Source organism: Pleurodeles waltl, chromosome 6, assembly GCF_031143425.1.
Source record: "Pleurodeles waltl isolate 20211129_DDA chromosome 6, aPleWal1.hap1.20221129, whole genome shotgun sequence".
Classification (NCBI taxonomy): Eukaryota; Metazoa; Chordata; class Amphibia; order Caudata; family Salamandridae; genus Pleurodeles; species Pleurodeles waltl.
In genome coordinates, this window is record NC_090445.1 from 1,193,191,844 (window position 1) to 1,193,211,459 (window position 19,616).

The 19,616-nt window shown below is 41.9% G+C and overlaps 1 protein-coding gene across 8 annotated transcripts in view; it reads left to right on the forward strand.

Moving 5' to 3' along the window:
• PPP3CB (protein phosphatase 3 catalytic subunit beta) overlaps positions 1-19,616 on the forward strand; it is an 818,129-nt gene that overhangs the window by 285,841 nt on the left and 512,672 nt on the right. For all 8 annotated transcript variants that reach the window (XM_069240450.1, XM_069240451.1, XM_069240445.1 and 5 more), the window contains exon 4: positions 2,258-2,369. In XM_069240450.1, coding sequence (XP_069096551.1) covers positions 2,258-2,369 — 112 coding nt within the window. The remainder of the gene's footprint in view (positions 1-2,257; positions 2,370-19,616) is intronic.

A 19,616-nucleotide genomic window follows, 5' to 3' on the forward strand; every position in this document is an offset into this window, starting at 1 on the left:
GAGCAGTGGCGTAAAGTAAAGTGATGCAGAGAAGAATTCATAAGAGTGGAGTGCAGTGACAAAGAGTGAAGTTGTATAGAGTGCATTGGTTAAGAGTACAGTGACTTTGAGTGCAGTGGCATAGAGTGGGTAGCACAGAGTAGAGTAGCGTTGCTTAGAGTGCAGTGGCATAGAGTAAATTCTTTCAAAGTAGAGTGGAGCGGTCTAGGGTAGAGTGGAGTGGTACAGGGTAGAGTGTATTTGCGTAGAGTGGCATAGAATGTAATGGCATAGAGTAAAGTGGCATAGAGAACAGTGGTGCAGAGTAAATTAGAGTGGTTTACTGTATAGAGTGCAAGGGCATTGATTTGAGTGTCACAAAGTAAAGTTCATTGGCGTAGAGTGTACTGGCATAGAGTGCAGTGACACAGAGTGTAGTTTTGCAGAGTAGATTGGTGTAGCCTAGACTGGAGTGGTGTAGAGTGCAGTGGCAAAGAGTGCTAGGGTGTAGACTAGAGTCTTGAAGAGTGCATATTCATAGAATAGAGTGCTACAGGGTAGAGTAGAGAGGTATAATGTGAAGTAGAGTGCAGTGGTGTGGAGTGGTGCCGAGCGCAGTGACATGGAGTTTTGTAAAGTGGAGTGGTGCAGAGCAGACTGCAGTTGTGTGGAGTGATGTAGAATGGAGTAGGGTATTCATGGTGTGGTAGCACACTGCTAGTACAGACAACACATTTTCAAGTAAAATGACCATTACATTTGCACAGGCATAGTTCTACTAATAAAGCTAAACAGTGTACAAGTGAAAATGTGTGAAAATGGCATCACCTATTTTAATGATTTATTGTGACATATTAAAGTATTTGTTTTCAGCACACTTTGAAAATAACAAAAAATGTGCTTCATTTATGTTCTTAATTCTTAAATATTCTGAAATACTTACACAGTTCATTTAAATGTTGTCCTATTTTTGAAAGAAACCTCTTTCCTATCCCCAGTATTCAGCAAGATTGTGACATAAATCCTCTCATTTTGAAGTCAGAGAAAGAAAAGTAATGAAGCGCCATCGAAAGACAGCGCCTGACATTTACCTCTGTCTTTGAATGCACAGCACATGTGATGAGATAAGTACAAGATGTACAGGCTTGTTTACAGAAAGGGAGCATTCAGAAGGATGCTCTAAATAAGGTTTGGGCAAGGGAAGGTCTAAACTCAAGCTGGAAAGCCTAAAACAAATGAAGCTTACAAATGGAAACCAAGAAGCTGTGAGTTACAAATCACAAAGCCAATCACAAGCAACAGGCAGAATGCATTCCTAGGTTAGCTTTATGAATATTCATGTCCCCAAGATGCCTTTAGCAAGCACAGGGGGTTAGTCAGGTGCCTACTTCATCATTAATAAAAGTCAACATGTTTCTGCTCCCTAGGACGCATCCTTTTGTTGGTCGTGGGGCATTCTTCAGGAACACACAGACCCCTTGTTCTTGCTAACTTTTAATTCCCTAGTTAGCATTGTGTTTAGTATCAGTGCAAGAGAAGGGTAAGTGTAAAAGTGTACTCCTGGAAAATACAGGCATGATCTCTTCATGAAGGATTATCCTGTAGGGTTTTCATCAGAGGGAACTTAATAGTAAAAGCTAAACAAAGTGCATAGTAAATCACAGTTGTTCTGTATTTTTCTATGTTGGAGTAGTATTGCTTTGTGTGCTGGTTGCACACTTATTTTTAACCTCCACTCACACCCCCCACAGATGTACACACTGCTAGCAAAGTTGCAAATAAGAGTGTAGACTACTATTGTCAAACCTTTGTCCCCTCCTTTAGACAGGCTAGTTTCTTACTATGATGACTGGCAAAAGCGTTTAGTCAGGGCACACCTGTATGCTCGACAGAGGGTTAATCTTGCAGAGAGAAACCTGCAATCCAAAATCTACACAACCAAACTCTGGAAATGCCAGTATAATGTATAACACCCTCTTCTCTTTGTCATCCTTGGATAAGGGACTAGTATTATTTAAAGCTAATGTACTAGAATCAAACAAATTCAGAGGAAACTGATGTGCAAAAAATGCAGTTAGTCAATTACATTTCCATGTCCTTACATGGTTGATCCGAGTTTCTTGCAGCTAAATTATTTGTTGTCTCACAGCTTTTTAAACATTAGTGGCTGTAGAGAGGTCCTTTCGTTTTCTAAATAATGGTACCAGAAATGCATACTTGTTATTTAAAATATTTGAATGTTTTCTATGTTTCATTGGACATTTTTGGTTTTCCACAGTGTGTTTTGTATTTATGGGTCCTGAAGATTCTTTACCCAAATACATTGTTTCTTTTGAGAGGCAACCATGAATGTAGACACCTTACAGAATATTTCACCTTCAAACAAGAATGTAAGTATTGAAATACTTTGTTTGTTAAATAGCTTTCTTGACTTTTGTCTGTTATTATGTGCTTACACTTGTAGTAGTTACTATTGTTGCTGCAACTTGAAAAGTCCTTTTCTTACTGTTGGTTAGGTGTAAACCACTAACATTTCCTCTTGATTCTGTTCTTGTTCAAGTGGTAAGATGTTAGAGTATGTCTAGTTGATGATTTAAGATGGTGTCGAAAGGCTGGTATAGTAGAGTGGCTCTATTTCACATCTTTGCCAAAATTCCTATTTTGTTATTTTTTACTAAACCCCATTTATTTCCTAAGTAAGACAATCTTCTTAGGTTGCCGTAAATTTGCTGTCCGCCCACATCATTGTAATGATTGTTGCCCCTTCACATTACTGAGAAAATCTGGCCTAAATAACCTATGCCATTTTTCTTCCTTTTGTCTTCTGCAGGGGTGGAGAAACCTTAAACAGGCTAGTGACAAAATCCAGTGGCATTACTACACTTAGCATGTTTGGTTGTACAAAGGTCACTATTTGTCTCCTTCCAGTTGACAAGGGAGGATTCCAGTAATTTGACCTAAGCTGCTTATAAGCAGTATGTAAAACACCCCAAATTAAGGAATAGTTTTCTCTGGTGCAGACAAGAACTGCAGCACCCATATCTGTAGATTTTGCAGCACCTGTACGAGGAAGAGCTGGATTGCTAAAACAATCCGTGTGAGTTTGGTGACCTGAGTAAACTGCATCTACCATAGTGCATTGGCAGAAGATGGTGGCACATTGTGTATGTTCAGCGCCTTTTATGTGTTTCAGTAAAATTTAGCATAGTGATCAATCTTCATAGTTTGTGTTTTTATTCCGCTGAACTTCATTAATGGCCTATACCTGAATTGTGCCATTTGTTTCAGAATGTTGTGGTCCCCTGCAGCATACAAAACGTTGGTTGATTGTGTTTGCAACATAGGCTTTTGCCACGCTCTCGTGAAAACAGTTGTGGTTTAATTGGTGTCACTAGTGGTCCCTATGACTGAATGTGCCTCTACTGGAGTCACTCAGATTACAGTTAATCCATTTTGTTAATCTCTCCTAGGGTAGGGATTCATTTGTCGAACATCCTCCCCTTAAGATACCCAAAGAGGCTACAACACTACAGCAGTGTTTTGCACAGCAACTGATGGCACAACCTATCATTTCGAGATCATCAGGGTTACACCATTGAAACCAGAATGCTCCCTCTTGAAACATCTACGACTGACCTTAACTGTGTCATTGACACACATACATTATTTTTTTACTTTTACTCTTATAGTGCACTTTTTATCTATTTCTTCTTACTTTAGCATGGACACAAAAGGCATGATGTCACATCATGTGACATAATAAGGAGGTCAGTAGACATGCTACCACTTCTGCTCCCCACTGATTTTTGGTGAAAAATTGCCAGTGCCACCTTTTATCAAACCAGACACTTGAAAGACTTCCTTGTTTATTCTGACTCTCCTATTATTTCCAGAGTTGAAAAAGCGGGTCTGCTGTAGTTTAGAAGGCGTTCCATTTAGATTGATTCACTTATACTAGTGTCAACATCATATCTTAAGAAGGCATTAAACAGATCCCGAAAGAGGACACAGCAGTTTGTATGGAGAATTTATTGCTTGGTTATTGAACTCTATAGATCAGCTACCAGTAGTGAGCATGACAGTGTTACTATGTCTGCTATCTCAGCCCCGAATGATGAACTAAACGTTCTTGAGATAATTTAAGAGTTTGAGAGCATTTTATCCTCAATATATGGTCTATGCTAAAATCCCCAGCATAGTTATTTCACATGAAGACCTTAAAATCATAAGCTGTTAAAATGGCCAGCCTGAATGCTTTCTCAGATACATAGCCATTCTCCTCTTGATTGCAAAGAAGAGTAAAGAACTAACACTACACCGGTGTAACTGCATCCAGCCCTGTGATAAATGCTATCCAGCTCACACCTGCTAAGCCGATGTATACCCTTTGCATGTGGGCACAGCCCATGATTTAAATAGGAAGGAAAACCCTCTTTATAAAAGTACTTAAAATATTGGAGGGTTGAGGGAGGTTTCCCAGGGAGTTCTTCACAGTCGTGGTCTCTGTGCAAGATTATTTAGAGAGCCTGGTAAATGTCAGGGCTGAATACCATACTTGCCTTGACTATTGCTTTCCCACACATTGCAGGATTTATTCTGTGTGGAGCACTGATTTGCTTGTCTACATGGACAGCAAGCTGTGTCATGTAAGGTGTGTAGACAAAAAGGTTGTTCTTTGTTTTGTGATCTTATGTGAGATGAATTTCCATGTTGTTCATGATGACCACTCAGGTGCAGTTATCAATTTATAGAACCTAGTGCTAACCAGTGTGGTGGATGATGGAGTGTGAGAGTTAGACATGCAGGTTATGGTTGTCAGTAAGATGAGAGCTTTGCATAGTTCTGTAGGTCCTATTATTGTATTTCTTATGATCATAGACTACTTAGTTGGTTACTGCACTGGATTGTCCAACCTGAAATCTTGTTCATAATTTTGGTCCTGAGCTGGCATGGTTGGAGACAGAAAAAAGTGGAGAGATGCTGATGATGATTTGGGATGATTTGTTGCTATCATCCCATTAATGAGTATCATTGTGAGATGTAAAAAAGCAGTCATAGTATATATTTATTTGGATATGGAGTGGTGGACTACATTAAAATCCTTCCATTGACCAGAAGTATGTGACGGATCTCTTCAATTATTCCATGCCCATTCATTTGTTGATGGCTAGTTTATTTGGCTGGTACAGTACTGTGATGGACAAGCTCGATAGCAGATATATCTTAAATGAGTGTAGGAGGGATGATTTTCATTTGGCTGCCGACTGCTGATATGGTATTAGTATTTGTGTGGGCAAGAAATGTTATAGATGAACTGATATGCCTATATAATACCCAGGGGAACGATTGATCAGCTATTTTTTGCTGGCCTGCATATAGAAAATAGTTTGCTGGTTGAGTTATTCCTTATCTGTTGGTTGTAAGCTCAAGCCTGAACTTGAAGGTGTCATTTTCTTTCCATGATGTAGTTATGGCTAGAGTAGCCATGTTTCCAACTGTCTTCTGAAGTGTATTTGCTTCAGGGTGGTTTAATGTTGTCTGGGAGTGAGTTTTAGAGCTTGGTGGCTGGACCTAAGAAAGCAGTGCTTCATATGAATTTCTTATGGTAAGGTGATATGATGATAATTGTTGTAATTCTGTAGCACAGTGCCCTGTTTTGTTTTTGTTTTGCTTCAGTTTAACTTGTTGGCATAGTGGTATTTTTGGTTTTGGGGTCCTGTGGACAATGCAGAGTCCTTCTAGCTATAGGTAACCAGGGAACTGATTGCAGAACTGGAGTAATCTGTTCTCTGGGTGAAAGCAGAAATCTTGTCTTGTAGCAGCATTTTGAATGAGTTGTATTTTGTGTTTGTTTTATTTTGGGTGCAGCAAAGTATAAGTTGTTCAGGGCTCGAAAAACCTACTCGATCACTTGCGTTGGCAAGTTTTGTTTTTTTATGAGTTCGAGCTATTTTTAGATTTCACTCCACCCTTCTGGGGAGTGGACAAAGAACAGGTGTCCTGTTCTGTCAGAATCTGAATTAGCAATTAAGATGCTTCTAAATCTTATTCTACATTTGTTCTGTGTTCAGAGACAGAGGTCAAAAGTCAGTTTGTTTTCTTGCAATGCAGATACTTATCCTTGTGACTGCAGAGTTCCAGGATTTTGAAAGGTGAACTGTCTGACCTATGTGAAGTGAAAGGCTTTTGGTATCAGCTTTTTTCTAACACACAACATTTATATAACTAAGTAAACTTTACAAACATTTCAAAATATATTTCAGTAGCTGTGAAAGACCATTTTTTGTACTTCTTTGTGATGAAAAAAATATTTTAATAGGATGAAAAAAAAAGTCTGAACACTTTACTTGGTGATGTGCAAATGATAAATGTTTTCTGAAACCCAATTTTCACAGATTATTGTTAATTCATTATATAGTTTTATCGGTAAAGCTGCAAGTTAGTGGGACATTTCTTGGAAATTTGCTGTCAGTGCGCTACCACATCATGCAGAGTGTTTAAACATAAACTAAGAAACACTCCTGCCCTAAAGGCAAAGCTATTAGTACACTAAGAGGCAAGTCTTGAATGGATCATGTGTACCCTATATGTGTGCTAGATTTATTATACATGGAGCAAACGTTTAGTGTATTTACTCAAACAAAAGAGGATTCTTTTTTTTACAGCAGATATGCGAACTCACATATTTGAAGGTGCACTCATATGTGAAAATGAAGAAATAGGCGACTGTCTAATACAATATTTGAGACCCGTTTCCTTGTCACGTACATTACAGTTAGGTCGAGTAGATTATTCAAGCTATTTGACCTGCAGGTCTAGTAACATTTTATGACTTTTTTGGGGACTTTTGGCATAGTAAATATTAGAGATTACTGGTGTGAGGCAGTCCTGTAATTTCTTTTTTTTAACATCTTTTCATTATTATTCAAAGTGTAGGGTTCATTCTGTTGTATACAATAGAACATAGAGGGAACTTGTTCAATAATCCAAAACATTTTGCATAATGCCACATAGTATGCCAACGCAATCTGTATGGTTCTTTTATGACCACTACCCCATTTGACAGAAAACGCCTACCAACTCTTAGTATCCATTCTCAGGACTCCCCTGAAGATCCACCCCACCTCCCCCACCTCAGACAGATGCCCAATCTCTCCATACTTTTTCCCATTTTTTGGGACATCACCTTCCTTTATGTATCGATTTCTCTGCCCTCTGACACCAATCCAGGTCAAGCTGCCAGTCAATCAGTCGAGGAGTGGCAGTGCCGCCCCAGGCTCTTGCAATATTGTCTCTGGCTACTCCTGCTGCTAGCCTCAGCCATATTCCCTGGTATCTGTTCTCCCAAGATTCCCAGAAGGGAACCATTTAGGATCCAGGGGTATCTCTAGTGTGGTAATCTGGGACATCTTCTGGGCTATGCTGGACCTTTATTCCCTCATCACGGGACACCCCCAGAGTTATTCGAAATGTGCCTTCTTCCTTGCAGCACCTCAGGCACAGTGGATTCTCTGCTCTGCCAATTTTGTGTAGGAGCATACAGGAGTAGTACAACCTATCCAGTATCTTTAACTGTATTAGTCGGAACATGGCCCTGATGGCTATCTCCATGGGGCCACCAAGAGCTTCCTCCCATTCAACATATCCTAATGTTCCCAGGCCAGCCTCCCATGCCTCCCTTAATGTACTCAGTACATCCGGAGAGTTATTGACTAGTATCCTTTAGATCACAGAGATCCCCTTTTTTTGGAATCTGTTCAGCCAGAATCCTGCCCACCGGGGGGGGGGCCTCCGGCAGCTGTTCCCCCCCCTTCTTTAATGTGTCAGAGCGTGTCTCACCTATAAGTATCAGTAACTAATAAAGGCCTGCCCCTTTACACGTCACCCAAGTGTTCTGTGCCATTCAATTCCCACTTCTGGAACCCCTGCAACCCTTGCATCTCTGCCAGCTGATCACTGTAGCAGAGTGGGGAGAGGCCAGTGAGTTTCCCGCCCACCCAAGATACTTGTTTGCCTGCTTCCAGGCCCTGAATACTGGCCGGGTGTGCTGTGCACTAAGGGAACTATAACTTGCACCCTTGCATGCACTGCTAATTACCACACAAATTACGGCACTCTTGGCATCTTTGATAACATTGATAATTTCAATTAAATATTTGCAGTAAAATATTTGCCGAAAAAACTGTGCATGGTGGGGGCGCGAGTTATAGTTACCTTAGGACACAAGTTAGTTACTTCAGATAACTCTTAACTATAACAAGTGAATTTCTGTGGTTTTATATGTTTAAAATGTAAACCTAACTATAACGTCCCTGTAACCTTTGTTTTTTTTGGAGTGAACATATATATACATATACATACATCTGTTGGACCTGAAAAACAAAAGCAGATGAAGGTTAGGGATATTGTTGCTCAGCTGTTGCTGTTGATGACAATTGAGTAAAAGTGTCTCCAAACTTCATCTGCTGTTCTTCAAGTCGCAAGTATTTTTCTGTTCCATTATATTTTGGAAGTAAACAAACCACTTGATAATTATCGTCCATATGTTTTGCAGAGGAAAATGTATTTGGTAAATTTTCTTTTGAAAGAAAACAATATCCTTCCCTAGTTTTTCTGTATATGTTTACTTATAAACAAGAGACATTATAAGAGATTTAAAATTACATTTTTAACAGTTTTGGAAACATTAATGCATATTTTTATATTGAAACCACTTTGTTACGAATGCTCTACCTGCAGTTCACTAGGAGCACTTGCCCTAACAATAAAGGCTTTTCAATATTGAATCAAAAAAGGATTTTGCACATCCTGAACTCATACTCATACTCAGTCATACTGTGCGGCACAGTAATGTAGCAGCAAAAATGTTTTTGCTGTATGGGGCTCAACCTTCCTGATTACTAGACAAACTAAACCCGAATACTTGTAACTCCTGATCCCAAGCAATGCGTCCTGGGTCTCTGGGTATATGAATTGCCCAATCAGCAGTTTTTTGTCAAGCATGCCTAAAAATTAATCTTTCTTAACCCATCTCCTTTATCAAGAGCATGGAGCAGATACCCTATAGCCAGTTTCAATCATATGTTTGGTAAACAATTTACTGGTTTGTATTGTAGTTGAAAATCTGCCAGAAATGTGGTGGGTTATTTATTTTTCCACGGTCTATGTCACCGTGAGGTAAACAAGTTGTATAGGAAACCTATCATTTACCTGTAAGAATGGTTCTGTGTCTGAAGATACTTTCAATTCAAATGCTAGTGCATGTGCATTTTATGGTATCTTTTGATTCCTGAATATAATACTTAATAGCTCCTCTTGCATCCACTGTGTGTAGTGATCTGTTCACCACATTTGATGGTTTTTGAAAAGATGATTGTAATTGTAATGTTTAGCACAAGAACATGAAGTCACTTTGAGTATATATTTTCGGTGCGTTCTCATAATAAACCAGCCCTTTAAATATAATTAAATATAATTTCTGAATAATAAGTACCTTTTTTTTTTTTGTATCCTTGTATCCTTTTTTAAAGAGTTTAGGACGTTTGAGAATGCTATTCTAAGACTTAATCCTGATAGGACTAAATTTATATCCCATTAAATTTGTGGAAACGAGAATATAACCTTGTTGCCCTCTCAAGGAAAAGTTTGATGACTGAAATGGTAAAATGTGCTATTTACTCATACCTCTGATATAAGCTGCAATCGCTGATAAATATACTCTTAAAGAGGCATAGCTGCGCTTGCAATCGAGCATGTGCTTCAAGAATTGGATTATGAGGATCTGTGGCTTTTCCTTGTACCCGAACTGCAAACAATTACACTTGGGGAATACACAATTTTGTCCCCTGATTCCTAATTGCGTGAAAGTTTCCTTTGCAAATAATAGCAGTTCTGCCTTCAGCTGAGTAACTGAGAGAAGGAAATACAGGTCCTTGGCACAAAGGCCCTTATTTTCCTGTCAGAGCCTGACATGCCCTTGGTCAAAAGTGCATTTGCTTCCTATCATCTGGTCCCTCTGGATTAGAACCTTGAGTTGTGTTCTACTGTTGCATTTAGCAGACTTGAGAGGTATTCCGCCTGAATCAAAAGCCTCCTGCCAAGACCATTATGTGGCAACTATATGGCAAGTATTCCATATATTTTGTGTTACCGCTGACACATTGGTATGATATCTAGCTTGCTTGATTCCAGGCAACCAGATGGACCACAAGAGTTCTGAAATGGTAGAACTGTATAAAGGTCGCCAGTTGGTGTGGTTTCTGTGTAGGAAGAAGCTGTGTGTGCCTACTCTCCAGTAAACTTACTACTACCACTAGTCCTTGTGTGGTTAATTGCTCCTTCAAATTGGCAATGCTTTTTCCACGAAGCACCTAATGTGGGAGAGCAGGTGGAGAACAGTGGTGCTTTTCATTCAAGGGTAACAGAGGGTCTTTGGGTTTAGCAGATTGAGCAGCGAAGAACCGGATAGTCAGCTGGTGAACGTCTTATCTGCTGATTGTGGACAACATACTGGCACAAACCGACAAGCTAAGTAGGGTCTTGGCAAGCACTGTGAGTGCAAGCAATCAGCTTCACTCACGTTCAGTCTTGTGCACCCTCCATTGACGGTGAGGCTGCGTATACGTGCAGCGCGCCTACTGTAGCTGTGAGGTGCACTATTGAGTGTCTATGCACAAGGAAGCTAGCATGCACGTCGGAGTGTCAGGCAGCGGCCATTTTTAATTGGGATAGGCCATTCAAACAAGGCTTATTGCCAATAGAGATCATTTTAAATCCTGGAAGCCATTTTGAATCTGGATTAGTGTAATTTACCAGCAAGTTCTAACTGCTATAAATTGAATCTGAGTATACATTAAACCTGCTGCTGAAATGAATAAAGTATTGGTGTGTGTGTGTGTCAGTGATGCATGCACCTCAAGCGTTGGATTTTTTAATATTATTCAGTGTACATTATTACTCCATATCAATACATCATCTGCGTAATAATTGCACATTAAGCATAATAACTTGCTGAGAAGTATCGCACACCTGCTAATAGTGGATTACTGCAATTCAGCGGTCATTCGCTCACCTATTAAGTAGTGGATTGCTGCATTACATTTATGGTCATTGATACACTTATTATGGTGATTCAAATACTTATGAATAGCGGATAGCTGCAATTTATCTTAGTGATTCACACACCTGTCAAATAGTGGATTATTATATTACTTTGAACCAGTGATTAGCACACCCTGGCAGTCGCATCCATTATACCAAAATTATAGAGCGTGTCATTGTTGAGGTGATATGCACACCTTGTAAAACTTATACAGCAAGGCTGAAACATGCAAAACTTTGGACTAACTTCACCTGTGCCTTGTCTTCCATGTGCTGGGGACCTTCAGATGAAATGGCCAGATTGGAAGGAATTTTAACTACTTATCCGTTAACGACAAAGAAAAGGTAGAATTCACCTTCTCTGGGAAGAAAAATAAATTATTACATAGCCTTGGTCTAGAAGGCTTACAAATTTGTAGCCAGATGGTAAATAACATAAAAGCTAAAGAAGGTACAGATGTAGAAGCCCTAGAGTATTTGGATGCACATTATCAACCCACTTCGTGTGTAGCTATAGACGGATTCAACTCTTTCCAAAGGAAACGGGCAAAAACAGAATCTGTAGAATATTATGTAGCTGTCCTCAAGAAATAAGTTGTAATGTGCAAATTTGGGCCATTGAATAAAGACCTAATAAGAGACCAAATTGTCATGCAGTCGAACAATGAGAGCTTACAAGACAAATTGTGAGTTTGTGGCAAGGCGCCAAGGTGAATGAAAGCGTGAATGAGAAGCAGGGTTGAAAAATACTCTTTGTACAAGGTTCTGTATGGAACTTTAAGTTTGCAAACTTATTGGGTGAACAGTTAAACGTCTACCAATGTACACCATGTTACCTTTATGGGTGGGAAAATTCACGCAGTTGGGTACAGAATAGTCACATTTGAATTTAGAGAAAGGAAATCCCATGTACATTTGTGGCAGAAAAAGGTCCATCAGTACTTGGGTGGATAGATCAAGGAGATTTGGGTATTTCCCTTGATCCCAATAGCAGCCACCAAGTTATGTTTTAGGTGAACCTTTGAGTCCCATGGAAGAAGAACTGCTGGAAAGATTTCCTGATGTGTTTTCACTCAAAGTTAGGAAAATGAGTGGGTTTGTTCACAAAATTGTCTTGAAAGATGGAGCTGTGCCTGTATGTCACAAATCCAGGAATATACCTGTAAGGATAAAGGGAAATGTTATGGATTGATTGGATACTTTGAAAAGCAAGAAGATCATAGAGCCTGTCAACAGTGCATAATGGTTGCTCTGAAACATAGTGGTCACATACGATTATAAATAGATCTCATAGATTTGAATAAGAATATTGTTGCAAGCAAGTTCTCCCTTTCCACGATTTATGAACTCTTGTCACAGAATAAAGGCGTCAAATGGTTCTCAACCATTGACTTGACCTCGGCTTATTACAAGATTGAACTGCATTCAGACAGTAGGAGCTTAACATCGTTTGTCACGCCTTTTTGTTTGTTACAGGTGAGTACGCATGTCATTTGGTCTTGCAGCGGCAGTTTTCCGATGCCAGATGCACCAGTTCTTCAAAGGCACTAGAGGAGTGATATACTTCCAGGATGATATTTTGGTGATGGCCCGAGACAAGCAGCAACATGATGCTAGGTTGGAATTAGTCTTGAAGAAGTTGGCTGGAAAAGGATTAACAGCAGAGTTAGAAACAGAGTAAATTTGCTTCAAGATCTATTTGGTGTATGAAGAAGGCAGCAAGAGTATTTTACTCAAAAAGAACATAAAGCAGTCAGCATTCCTTTGCTCCTACTTCAAAAAAAGAAATTAGATACTGCCTTTGCCTGGAATTTTATTCTAAATCTGTGCAGACTTTCGCCATGAAGACATGTGGGTTAAGACAGTTATTGAAGGCAAGGCAGAAATTAAATAGGAATGTCGAGTTACAAGCGGATTTTGAAAGGATCAAGACTGATGTATGTTCAGCTGTTACTTTGCAAGGTTTTGAGTTTGGTGCCTGTCGTATTATGATGACTGATGCCAGTGGCAATGGTCTGGGTGCAGTTTTAACCCAAGTGTCTGAAATAGGGGTAGGATGCACAGTAGCCTGTGCTTTCCGTTCACTAACTCATGCAGAAGAGAAGTTTTCAAATATTGAAAAGAGATGCTGGATGATATATGGGCCCTGCCGAAATGTAGACAACATGTGTGGAGGTCAAGATTAAAATTACGCACAGATCATAAACTATTTGTGAAAGCCCTTACATCCAGTGGTATAGCTAGGGTGACACCACATAGTGCAAGAAGGACACTAAGGTTGCCTTATTTTGTATATGAGGTAGAGTACCTGCCTGGTAACAAGTAGAAAGTGGCAAACTATTTGAGCTGTTCACCATTGCCATTGGGTGAACATAGTGAAAATTAATGGGATGAATAGCGTGGCTATGATCAATTAAATTATTTCAGTGATTTGGATGAAGAGTGTTAGACTTGGCATCCTTGGCATGGTTTCCCCTAACTTTTTGCCTCCGCCTCCCAGGTTGTTGATGTGTGCTGTACTCTTTCTGCTGTTTTTGATACTCTGGGTGCTTTACCACTACTAACCAGCGCTAAAGTGCGAGTGCTCCTATGTAAAATGTATGAGTAATTGATTTAGCCATTATTGGCATAGTTGATTTACTAGTAAGTCCCTGGTAAAGGGCACTAAAGGTGCCCAGGGCCTATAAATCAAATGCTACTTGTGGGCCTGCAGCACTGGTTGTGCCACCCACATAAGTAGCCCTGTAAACATGGCTCAGACCTGCAACTACAGTGTCTGTGGGTGCGGTTTTAAACTGCCAATTTGACTTGGCAAGTGTACCCATTTGCCAGGCCTAAACCTTCCCTTTTTTTATACATGTAAGGTACCCCTAAGGTAGGCCCTAGGTAGACCCATGGGCAGGGTGCAGTGTATGTTAAAGGTGGGGCATGTACTGATGTGTGTTACATGTCCTAACAGTGAAATACTGCTACATTCAGTCTTCACTGTTGCAAGGGAGCTGCACTTTAAATATTATTAAAGTGCAGATTCCCTTTGAGAGCAGATGGACATGTGGAGTTTGGGGTCTCTGAACTCACAATTTAACAATACATCTTTTAGTGAAGTTGGTTTTTAGAGTGTTAGTTTGAAAATGGCATTTTCTTGCTTAAACCATTCTGTGACTCTGTCTGTTTGTGGATTCACTGTCTGGGTCAGTTTGACAGTTGGGCTGTTGATAAATCTCCTCTAGATGGTGAGACAAAGGGAGCTGGGGTGTAGCCTTCATATCCTGATGAGCCATCTGTGCTAGAGTGGAGGGAGGAGTGGTCACTTATACCTGAATGGGCTGTGCCTGCCCTCTCACAACACTGTCTCCAACCCCCTGGTGTGCGTCTGGGGCCTGTCCTGGGCAAGGCAGGATCTTGTGAACAACAGAGACTTTCGTTTGAAGTATGCCTACTTCAAAGGCAGAAAGGGGTATAAGTATTGGACCCAAAAGCCCCAAAGATTAGATCACTTCTGGAACCAAGAGGAACCTCTGCCAAGGAGAAGAGCTGTGCTGCCCCTACCTGTGACTGTGCTTTGTTGGGCTATCCTGTAGTTGCTGTTTCTGCCTATGAAAGGGGACAAAGAATGGACTTTGTGGTATATTCCTGCTTGTAAAGAATCTCCGGGGAGGGGAGGCCGATTACTGTTCGAAAAGCCATGTCTTGAGGTGTTTTCTGAAGAGCAGGAGGTTCGGAGTCTTGCGGAGGTTGGTGGGGAGGAAATTCCAGCTTTTGGGTCGAGGTAGGAGAAGGATCTGCCTCCGGTGGTGGCGCGTTGGATACGAGGGACTGTGGCGAGTGCGAGGTCGGTGGAGCGGAGGTGGCGAGTGTGAGTGTGGAAGTTCACTCTTTCGTTGAGGTAGGTTGGTCCAGTTTTGTGGAGGGATTTGTGTGTGTGGATGAGGATTTTGAAGGTGATCCTCTTGTCGATCGGAAGCCAGTGAAGGGATCTGAGGTGTGTGAGGAGATGTTGGGTCATGGAGAGGGAAGAGTCCAAGATGATGCCGAGGTTGCGTGCGTGGGCTGCGGGCGTTGGTGGGGATCGTAGGGCAGTGGGCCACCAGGAGACATCCCATATAGTTTTGTTGGGGCCAAAGATGATGATTTTGTTTTTTTTGGAGTTTAGCTTGAGGTGGTTTGCTGGCATCCATTTGGCGGTGTCAAGGAGTCCGGCGTGGAGGTTGGTTTTGACGGTGGTAGGGTTTCGGGTGAGGGAGATGACGAGCTGGGTGTCGTCTGCGTAGGATATGATGGTGATTCCCGGTGGCCGGAGGATGTTGGCGAGCGGGCCATGTAAATGTTGAGAAGGGTGGGGCTGAAGGAGGACCCTTGGGGGACTCTGCAGATGATCCTGGTGGCTGTGGAGTGGAAGGGAGGGAGGTGGACTTTCTGGGTTCTTTCGGTGAGGAAGAAGGCAAGCCAGTCTAGGGCCTTGTGTCGAATACCTGCGTTGTGGAGGCGTGTGCAGAGTATTTGGTGGCAGACAGTATTGAAGGCAGCGGAGAGGTCCAGGAGGATGAGTGCAACGGTCTCGCCCTTGTCAACTCTGGTTCTGATGTCGTCAGTACATGCGATGAGGGTGGTCTCAGTGCTCTGGTTCTTGCGGAATCCAGACTGGGAGGTGTCAAGTGCGTTGCTTTCCTCTAGGAAGTGAGACAGGCGGGTGTTCACTAGTGTTCACTGTGTATCCATCATTTTATTTCATTAATATATTAGCTGCAAGCATACTATCAGGATGTATTATACGTCGAATGCACATGTTTTATGTGGTATTGAATATAGCTGCATGCTGGTAAGAGCATGCTGAGATAAGTCACATATGGGTTTGTTTTCTTAGGAATGCAGGCCAAGAGCTCCAAGCTGAAGGAGTTGCTTTTGAGAAGGCTTGTTTATGTGTCATGAACGTATGGCATTTGTGAACTTTCAGGAGTAGATTGTCTTTGCTACACAAACTTCTCACTTGCCAGATATGGTAAGTTGGTTTGCCAGCTGTGATGGATTGTTTTTGACTTTGGCCTTGTGAACGAAGCAATACATGGTGAATTTAATTCTGGCCAATATAGGCGGCATGGTATTGGTATGATGCTTTTGTCGCTCTTCATGCAATGGAGAATGATGGCTTGTCCTCCCAGCCTTATTCACTGATGATATATCCTGTACCTTGATTTACAAAACTCTAGTGGACTTGATTCCTCCCCTGAGACAGAGCCTGACTTGCCAAATAGCCACTAACGGAAGAATGTGCCTTGTTCACAATATTGATTCAGAGGGCAGATTAAGTGCCCTCCTTTAAAACTACGACAAATATTATGACGGAAAACCTACAGCCTGGGCCGGCACCATCTAAACCCTTAATATTTTTTTTTTAAGAGGTCCTCAGTTACTGTTGTGCCTTTCTGGTTAAAAGCAAGTGTTGCCTGTCTGTGAACAGACATCATAAACTGATGCCCGATTACCTGGATTTTCTCACAAACCACACTCCAGAGAGACGTATTGTAGAAGCCATGACCAGTAAGGTAAACCCGAGCCCATTTCCCACCAATCGCCTAGAGAAATAATCCAACTGAATTAACACCTTTGGCAAGCATGACTTCATCTTCTGGTTTTTACTGCAGTCACTAAGCACAGGCTGTCTGTTAGGCTGATACACACTTGCTTGTTGGAACATGGACAGTTAGATCTTGATGGCAGTCCTGGTTGATCTCAGGGCCACTCTGGTTCAGAAGATACATGTAGGGCAGTAGGTGGCCTAGTATGTTATCCATGCTGGTCTGGATACCCTGAATGACATTGGCAGGGCACTCAGTACAAATGCTGTAGTTCGTAGATCTCCCTGCATGAAATCCACTGGGTTCTCCAGCAGCATACCCTTTGATGGGCCTAGACCTTATGGGGAGAAGGTGGACTTCACTTTGGAACACATTGAAGATGTACCTATAGCATGTCCCTTGGGTCAACTGGCCCAAGCTCGGCTATTTCAGCAACACTTCAGGTAATTTAGGGGCTACTTTAAGGGTCTGGCATGCAGACAGTGACATACATTCTTGACTAATGATGCAGCAGACAACCTAGTCATTTCAGGATGTGGAACTGGCAGACAGTTTACAGGTCAGCAGGGGCATCAGTCCTCCAGCTCCTTCTCCCGTGCTACTGCTTTATTGTTCTGACCACAGATTCCTTGCCTTGTAAATATTCCCCTGGCATCAGATTGGATCCAGAACATTTGAAAGCAGTACTCCTTACTCCTACATGCTGGGTGGTGCCGTTGTGTAGCTCTGCGTCAGTGACATTTTGTTCGGACGTATTGTGCCGCATAAAGGTGCCACTTAAGCATGCTGACCTCAGTTCCTTCCTCTCTGTGCCTTCAGATGTCGATCCGGAGCTGTACTCCTTCCGTATATGATAAGCTTTTTATAATCTGTTTCACAAAATATTACCAGTGTCCGGGGGTAATGTCCCCTCCTAAAACAACAGAGTTTAAACATTGTAGGGACTACCATCAATGGGTATCTTACATGTCTCCACTAGATCTACCTCTGGTACGTACGGTAGGAACACGACTCCAGGGCCTGCAATGACTGTGCTGTGATTAACATGAAAGGCATAAGTGATCGCAAAGCTCTACGTCGTAAAACAATGCAAGACTCTGTGCTATTTCCTTTAGGGGTGGCAAGACTTTGACAGGTGGGTCCTCCATATTGTCCAACCGGGCTACACCCTCCCATTTTTTTCTACCCCACCATACCTTACACCCCCATCAGGGTGAATGACGGAGGACCACGTGTCTGTTTTGCAGCAGGCAATGCATGTCCTTTTGGACAGAGGAGCCATAGACAGGGTTCTGACCTCGGAAACAGGAACTATGTGTTATTCCCACAACTATCCCTAAGGACAGTGGCCTCCATTCGGTTTTAGATTTCCACCTTCTCTACAACCTCTGGTGAAAGGATAAATTCAGGATATTTTTCAATCCTCTCCTATGTCGACGACTGCCACCTCCAGGTAAAGGCAAACCTACCAACATCATTAGGAGTCTTTATCAACGTGCTGAACTCACAGCAGACTACTTTGTAGATTCTCCTATTCATTGGAGCCATCCTGCATACAGTGCGATTTTGTGCCTTTTTACTGGAGTGTAGAGTCCAGAACATTTGACCTATGGTCCCAGTGTTTTAGCCTGTGTTTTGAATCTATGGGATTCTATTGAAGCTTCACATGAAATTCCAAAAGATCTGCAGTACAGCCTGCTCAACTGCGATTGGTCCAGCCCCCTCTTTTTACCCTACCAAGAGTTGTGGTATATGTAGTGGATTGGGAAGGCTATCTGGGAAAGATGAGAATCAGAGACCTCTGGCGTCTGGCGAAATCCAAGCTCCACATCAGACTCTTGGAATTGTGGGGAATCCATATGGCGTTGAACGCCTTCCTGCTAACCCTCAAAGGGAGGCTGGTACAAATTTGTCAAAGACAACGCCACTGCCATATGTTACTACAACAAGCAAGTTGGGGTGAAGTTTTGGGTCCTGTGTCAGGAGGCTCTAAACCTCTGGAAGTGTCTGAATTGCAAGGGTATTTCTCCTATCGTGAACCACCTGGCGAGATATCTAACTGCCATGACAATAGTTAGCAGATCATGAATGGCAGTTACATTCAGAAGCGGTGCAAAGTGTCTTCAGCATTGGGGAGAACATTGGCTCTATCTTTTCGCCACCGCTGAGAAAGCTCAATTTCAACACTCTTGGAGAAACATTCTATCAAGAGTGGAGCTCAGGAATGCCTGTATGCCTTTCTTCCCTATGTCTCCTGGCTCTTCTTATGAGAAAGTGTAGGAGCAACTGGGCCCAAGTCATCTTAATGGCTCCAGATTGGGCCAGGAGAATGTGGTACCTGTGACTCCTGGCCATGAGCATTTGTCCTCTGATAATTCTGCCACTTTGGGAGGATCTTCTATCACAACAGCAGGGCAGGGTCTTGAACCAAGACCTTCGTAACCTGCACCTCCATGTGTGGATTGTGAATTGAGGCAGTTGAATTGACCTTCTGGAGGTTGTTGATGTTATCTTGACAGCTAGGTACCCTTCCATAAATTTGGTATACGCTGGGCGCCTGGCAAAATTTGTGGCTTCTTTTAGCCATAGAGCATCACCAAAGGTAACTTGTCTGTTTTCCATCAGTGGCAAATATTCAACCAGCGGGAGAGAGAATCCAGCATTTCCTCCCTAATTGGCTATTCATCACGTCCAACAGATTGGTCGTACAAGTTGTGAAAAACAGGCAGTGTCCTACCTTTTCTCTCCTTCCCACATAATATTCTTCCTACACTGAAGAAAATCTCAGCAGGACATCTTTCAATCCTGCTACAGGAAGTATGGCTGTTGCTTGCCAGTGTTCTAGTTGAGAGAGTACAGATCTCGAAGAAAGAAGGTGGTTATTACTCATGTTATTTTCTCATTGTGAAAAAGGGCAAGGGCCCCAACATTCTTTTAGAACTCCAACCCACCTGAAAGCTC